Below are 6,830 nucleotides of genomic sequence, written 5' to 3' on the forward strand. Positions count from 1 at the left end.
CCTGGGTTGCTAGGAGATTGCTAGGTACCTTGTTCAGAAAGGATGTATGTGCATAGTGCATGCAGGTATCTCAGGCTGCAAAGTGCACTGTTAGAAGAGGAGTGTAGCCCAAACCAAGTGGAGTCCCAGGTTGCTAAACTATTCCCTATGCTCGCCTGCCTTAAAGCCAGTGAGAAAGAATCTAGGGCAGGCCAGGCCTTGTGGGGTAGCTGGAGAGGTAGGAGGGAAACAGCAAGGAAAGGCCACCAAACATGTCCCACCAGCTGTCCTAGTTGCCAGGCAGAAGGAAAAATGTTAACCATATGAAAAATCAAGAGACATGGAGGGCCGGGGGAGGGACGCCAGGCCCTAGGAAGCATCTAAGGCAGAAAGGGCACAGGACTGGAGGTGGAATGGTCCCTGCCGCAAAGCTGTGTGGGTATAGAGACCACGCCTCCATCCCCAACACAGAGGGACAGGTTTCACACCACCCTCTTGTCTGCAGCTGTCTGCCTCTTCATGGCATTGCTAAGTAACAGAAAGATAATTTACAAATCTTCTTGGACGTGTGGGATGTCCCGGCCTACTAGCTAAAATTCGACAGTTCCACTGGTCTTCACCCCTGATCCTCACATATATTGTTAATATTTGTGTTTGTTTGTTTGTTTGTACACTGAAGTAGCATTTAAGCAAAGATGATTTTTATAGTTATTACTCCTTTTTTGAGACAGGATCGCATCATATAGCCTAGGTTGGCCTTAAATATATTATCCTGTCTCGGCCTCCAATGGTCTTGGATTGTCAGTATGTACTCCCATGCCCCGCTAAGATAATTGCTTTTTATTTTTATGCAGCAAACTGTCAAGACTTCCCTTTGCTCACTGCTTCATTCACAACCTTCATCTGTTCTCTTGCTTTAGTACGGCAGAAGGTCAGAGGGCACAGACCCACCCTCAAGGGCCACCTACTGCCACAGTGATACTTCCCCTGAGGTCGGAGTCACTCGGGGTCCCAGGGGAGAATCTTGGTGAGGACCTAAAGTTACCTACAGGCGCAGTTTTAAAAAAAAACAATAAAAAATAAAAGTCACCTATTTTTCTTCTGGCTTGCTGTGTAATACTTTTTAAAAATACCAATTTTAAGACCCAGAGACATTGTTTCTCAAGTTGTTCACGGTACGTGCGCACACGCGCACACACACACACACCATGCACACCACACACCATACACGGAGATTTGGGCCAAATCCCTCCCCATACCCCACATGGGAAAGACACAGGGCCTGTGGCCAGTGCCTTCTTCCAGGCCTGGGCTATCTCTACAGGAAATCAAGTGTGTTTGGAGTAAATGTCTGTGAGGCTCTCCAGACACCAGGTCCAGCAAGGCTCTAGTATAGCATGCAGTGACCCACCCTCAACAGGACTTCAGAAAGCATCCAAGACTCCCCCATAACCCCCTCACCCTGGCTCCTCCCTGTCCATTGCCACAGGCAGTACCTGAGCCCTGGACCCTACCTGGGCACCACCTTAAAAACAGCCAGGGTCACACCAAGCAGAGTTTATTGAGGCCGTGGGTGGGGCCCACGTACACAGCAGGTGGCGCACGCAGGGCAGATACTCACTCGCTGGACTGCAGGGGTGTTAGCGGCAAAGCAGATGACCTGTGGGGAGCACCCTTTGGGGTGCCCTCCTCCTAGCAGCATTGGGGGCTTTGGGTGAGCATCAAGAACCACCTAGTTGGCCTAAGGATTCTCTTAGAAACCCCTCCCTCCTTCCCCTGAGCTCTTTGTGAGCTGGGGCTAGGGTCCTTTCCTGTGATCAAAGATGGGATGATCCCTTGAGATTCACTATAAAAATTAAAATTCATTTATAAATCACAGGAGAAAGGTGGGGGGGACCACTGGGGGACCTGACTTCATCAGGTACCTTGAGCCTACTCCCCTCTCTCAAGTTCTAACTCTGAAAGAGCCAAGAGCAAGGTCTACAGGCACAGAGAGGGGCAAGAGACAGAGGAAAGGTAGATGGAGGAACAGGACAAATGAGGACAAGAGAGAAAAGATGCATCAGAAGAAAATATGGCTGCTGAGGCTCCTCTCCCCAACAGCTCCCAAAAGCCATGACCTGGGGATAGAGGAGCAAAGTTCCCAGCCCAGGGACTCCCACAATGTAAGGTTCCAAATGTCCCCAATCCAGTCCTTGCTCAAGCCATGGTGGCCTTGAGATACCCAGAGCTGTGTAGAGAGGAGCTGAGGGAGGTGGCTGCTACTCCAGGTAGATATCCTCTGTAGGGCAGGCAAATGCCAGGTGCTCCTGGTAATACTCCAGGAAGGCCCGGCTGCAAAGAGGGAAATGACAATGTTTAGCACACTGCTCCCTCCCATCTCTTCCCCAGCCATGCACTACCGTCTTCACTAGCAACCAAGTCCGCACAGCAAGCTTTCTAGCAGCCTATGGTCATGTCCCTCCCATGCACCTGAGCCCGGATCCTCCCTGGGCTCCTGCTCCATCTTCCTACTCACCCCACACTCTGCGCCACTGGTCTCATAGACTCCTGGGACACAAAGACATGGCAGGCAAAGCGGCTGAGCAGTGGGTGTTTGGTGATGAAGCCAAAATAGCTGTAGGGGACGTTGACAGAGGTGGGGGGTGTCAGAGCACTGACCTAGCCTTGGGCACCCCCATTAATACTAACAGCAACTGTTATCTAGATGAGCAGTGGGAGACCCTAGATCCTACCCCTTCCTACCCCCAGTCAGAACCACTGCCCCGCTTATAAGATGTTACTTATAAGTATTATTAGCGCACCATCTTAAGCATTTATATTAATTCACGCATGTTTCATGATAGCCCTATGAGATAGGTGTACCAATAAAGACAATAGAGATCATTAGTGTCCTGCCAAAGGGCACACAGTCAGTCTGTGGCAGCACTGGGGGGGGTAAGGGAGGCAGTCTGAGACCTTAATACCTAATACCATGAGTCCCTAATCTTTTTTTTTTTTTTTTTGGTTTTTTGAGACAGGGTTTCTCTGTGTATCCCTGGCTGTCCTGGACTCACTTTGTAGACCAGGCTGGCCTCGAACTCACAGTGATCCGGCTGCCTCTGCCTCCTGAGAGTCCCTAATCTTATACAGACTTGGCACACCCAGATACTCCTCAGTCTCCACCTACTCATAGTGATGCAAATTAACCACCCACAGTGGAAGGGATGGGTTCTGATGCATCTCTGTAGAGCTGCAGCTGGACCAGTGTCTAGCCTGACTGGTATAGGTTGGGTACCACCTTGGTATCAGTGGACTCCGGAGGGTGGGTGGAGACTGGAGAACAGGAGGCCCTTAGCGTTTAAAGGCATACACGAGGGACGAGCACGTTAGTACATTCTCACCAGCTGTTTCGGGGATGACAGCCACAGAAGGAGATGTTCTTCATCTGGAAGAAGTGGCTGCAACGCTGGAACTAGAGCAAAGGTGGCCAGAATCATCCCAGATTGGCTAAGAAAGGCCCACGACCACCCCTGCTACACGTAGCCTCCTTGATGTCCTTGCCCCACACTTTTCCTTGGCTTTACCTCCCCCGCCTCCACAAGCACCTCCTCCAAGCCTCCCTCTGGCCCCCAGTCTATCACAGTCCCACCTCTGGTCCTCCTCCACTCAGACTCAGCTTGACCCCCCGCAGAGAGATCTCAAGGTCACAAGAGGCGGGAGGACGCAGGTGGACCGTGAGTTTCCGGGCTGTGGCAATCTGAAGAAGAAATTAAAGGAGAAACGGGGAGGTCTTGAGGAAACCGCCATGGGTGCCCCCCCCCTCTTTCTCTCTCTCTCTCTCTCCTCTGTTCATTCTAGATTATCTGAGTACTCTTGCTACCTCAGGGCCCCAGAGAGAATTCTAGAAGACAAAAGGATGACCTTGGCCATCTCAGGACAAGCCAATCATCCCTCTGCACCTAACTTGCCTCCCTTCTGTCCCAACCAGGCAGCTTCCCTTGGTTCAGGTGCCCAGACTTTGCAGCCACCTCACTGCCTGATCCCCGTAACACGGCAGGAGCTCTCTGATGTAGGGCCCAGCGGCCACAGGTTTTGGAGGGCAGATCAGCAGGTACTGACCACTGTCCACTGAAGAGATAACTGAACGAACAAGGGACTTCAAGGGAAGAAGATATAAGGATGGGAATGGGAAGATAAGAGCAAGGGGATAACAATAGGGATGTAATGTGTGGAAAAAAATATAATAAATAAAAAATTATATATTATATAAGTAAATAAACAAAAATAAGTAATAACAAAAAGAGTTCATTTTAATTTTCAGACAGGAGGTTGATGGCTTAAGGGAGGAGGAATGAGAGGTAAAAGCTTTCCTGAAGTGACCAAAAGGGGACAGTTGCTTCACTCTGCCCTAGTCTTTCTGACTGGACTTCTGAATCGGGACCTCTGAATCGGGACTTCTGAATCAGGACTTCTGACTATGGACCAGCCCTGAAAAATCCCCCTTTGAGGCTGGAGGCCTTGGAGCCACAGGAGCTGTGCCACCCTGTGAGAATGACATCCAGGTGGACCCTCCAGCCTGTGCCTCGCCACCATCTTCACACTGACCTTCTGCATGGCTGCACACAGGATGCCGTTGCCCTGGTGACAAGGTACCTCCACGGAGCCCAAGAACTGCACATCGAAGCGGTCCACCCAGCAAGGGCTTCGCTTGCTCCCTGGGGGGTGGGGATAGGAGAGAAATCACACGGGCCCAAGTCAGGGGTGGGGGTGTCTGTGATGGCACGCTTCCTCTTGTAGAAGGGATCTTACCCAGCAGGTCCTTGGCAGTACCAGGCACTGCATGGGCATAGAAGGCAGGGAACACTCCACGCTCGCCGGTACGCATGTTGAAGCCACGGAACCAAAAGTCATCCTCCTCGGCTTCCACCAACACAGGGTCGTCCACGTCTAGCTCCAGTTCATCCGGATGTCGAGGGATGAACCTGAGGTCAGGTGAGACATCAACTGAGACCAGGCCAACCTAGATCTGTCACATAGAGCAACGTCCTAAGGAATCTGGGGGCCTGGAGGGGGTGGGTCATCAGGGGCAAGAGAGTCAATATACCTGAAGACGGCCCGGTGTGTCTGCTCTCTCTCCTCCCCATTAACCAGACAGGAAAAAAGGCCAAAGGACTCAGTGCCTGAGAGACAGAGATGGAAAGAGTCGGGACTCCGTGGAGAAAGAACACACTTAAAGGCCTGGCCTTGGGCTGGGGCCAAATCCCCTCCCTGCAACAGACTGTTTGGGTATCCTAAGTCAAGGAAGAAGGAAGAGCAACCCACGAGGGGCTGACTCCCTGCCCCTTGGAGAGGTTCAAGGCCCATTGTCCTAGGGGGAAAAAAGGGAATTGACCAGCCTTGACTACTTCTAGAACTTTTTTTTTTTTTTTTTTTTTTTTTTTTTTTGGTTTTTTTGAGACAGGGTTTCTCTGTATAATCTTGGCTGTCCTGGACTCACTTTGTAGACCAGGCTGGCCTTGAACTCACAGCGATCCGCCTGCCTCTGCCTCCCGAGTGCTGGGACTAAAGGCGTGCGTCACCACGCCCGGCCCCACTACTTCTAGAACTTATAGCCCTCTGGGCACTTTGGGGGGGCACCACATAGGGCTTGGGGTCTGGATGGTGTTTCTTCCTCTGGGGCAACCCCACCTTCCCCCACTTTCCACTCACTGGAGGATCGAGATGTGCTGTTGACAAAGACATTGAGGAACTTCTTGGAGAAGGTGAGGTCGGGGCTGTCAGGAGAGGCATCCCCTGGCATCTGGTCACCACCTAGTAACGTAGCTCCCGCCTCTTCCTCACTGGCCTCGCAACTGCTGTCTTCTTCGCTGTCGTTGCCCAGGCCTGCACAGCGCCGCAGGCTCACCAGCTCTAGCTGCGTGTGCTCATCCACTACTAACGTGTACTTAACTGCATCATACACCAACGAGGCATCCGGCAGCGCAGTAGAGCCTGTACTCCTGGAGCCAGGGGGGACCATGCTGTCCTCAGCATCCTCATCCTCATCATCAATCTCTTCGTCATCATCCTCCTCCTCTTCTGAGCAAGCAGCAGAGCAGGAGCGGCCGGGGCGGCCAGTGCGGCCCGGTGTGGCCCAAAGCGGGGTGATGGTATCCCGTGTTGGGTTACTGAGGAAAAGGCAGGGCCCAGGCTGTGCAGGGCCAGGTCGAGGTGCTGCAGGGGCCGGCGGAGGTGGCCCGCAGAGGGTGTCCATGTCCACCAACTCCACGTGGGGCCCTGCTACTGCCTCAGGCTCTTGGCAGTCCTGGGGTACCCGATTGGCTTGTGAGGCAGCCTCTTCTGGCAGGCGTGGTGCAGGAGATAAGCACTGGCCGGGACAACGAATGGGCGAGGAGCCCTCAGAGATCATGCGGCTCACCAGGTTGCTGAGCAGCCAGGGCGAGTCAGCATCCTCGCTGAGGTCAGGCTCAGACTCAGAGCCGGACTCATACTCGCTGTTGGTGTCATCAGGGCCCACTGGCAGGAAGGCAGGGCGGCGGGGAGGTTCATGTAGTGGCTCTGGCTCCGGCTCCGGCTCGGAGGCTGGCGATGAAGCCTCCTCAATAGAGTTGGTGAGGTGTGAGGAGCGGCCGCTGCTGCTGCCACCATCACTGCTCAACTCCAGCTCTGTCTCGGAAATGGACGAGATCATGCGCCCTAGGCGGGCGCCACCTGCGTCCTCAGAGTCCGAGCCCGGTGATGAGAGCTCCTGGCTGCTTCGCCGACCCTCGTGGCCTCCTCCGCTAGAGTGGCTTCTCAAGTCGGCCTCAATACCAGGATCCGAGGAAGGGGAGGCCCCACCTGACGCTGGTGGCTCTGGGGGCTGGTTG

At 53.3% G+C, this 6,830-nt stretch overlaps 1 protein-coding gene across 1 annotated transcript in view; it reads right to left on the reverse strand.

The window, feature by feature from the left end:
- Positions 1–1,521: 1,521 nt before the first annotated feature.
- The window catches only part of MAPK8IP2 (mitogen-activated protein kinase 8 interacting protein 2), an 8,928-nt gene continuing 3,619 nt past the window's right edge, over positions 1,522–6,830 (reverse strand). Inside the window, exons 5-12 of the mRNA XM_084802925.1 lie at positions 5,671–6,830; positions 5,066–5,141; positions 4,771–4,943; positions 4,567–4,676; positions 3,611–3,718; positions 3,363–3,433; positions 2,498–2,596; positions 1,522–2,313 (exon numbers count right to left, since the gene is read on the reverse strand). The exon at positions 5,671–6,830 is cut by the window's right edge and continues 76 nt beyond it. Coding sequence (XP_084659051.1) covers positions 2,241–2,313; positions 2,498–2,596; positions 3,363–3,433; positions 3,611–3,718; positions 4,567–4,676; positions 4,771–4,943; positions 5,066–5,141; positions 5,671–6,830 — 1,870 coding nt within the window. The 3' untranslated portion in view covers positions 1,522–2,240. The remainder of the gene's footprint in view (positions 2,314–2,497; positions 2,597–3,362; positions 3,434–3,610; positions 3,719–4,566; positions 4,677–4,770; positions 4,944–5,065; positions 5,142–5,670) is intronic.

The sequence above is a fragment of the Acomys minous genome (assembly GCF_964271855.1).
Source record: "Acomys minous genome assembly, chromosome: 12".
Taxonomy (NCBI): Eukaryota; Metazoa; Chordata; class Mammalia; order Rodentia; family Muridae; genus Acomys; species Acomys minous.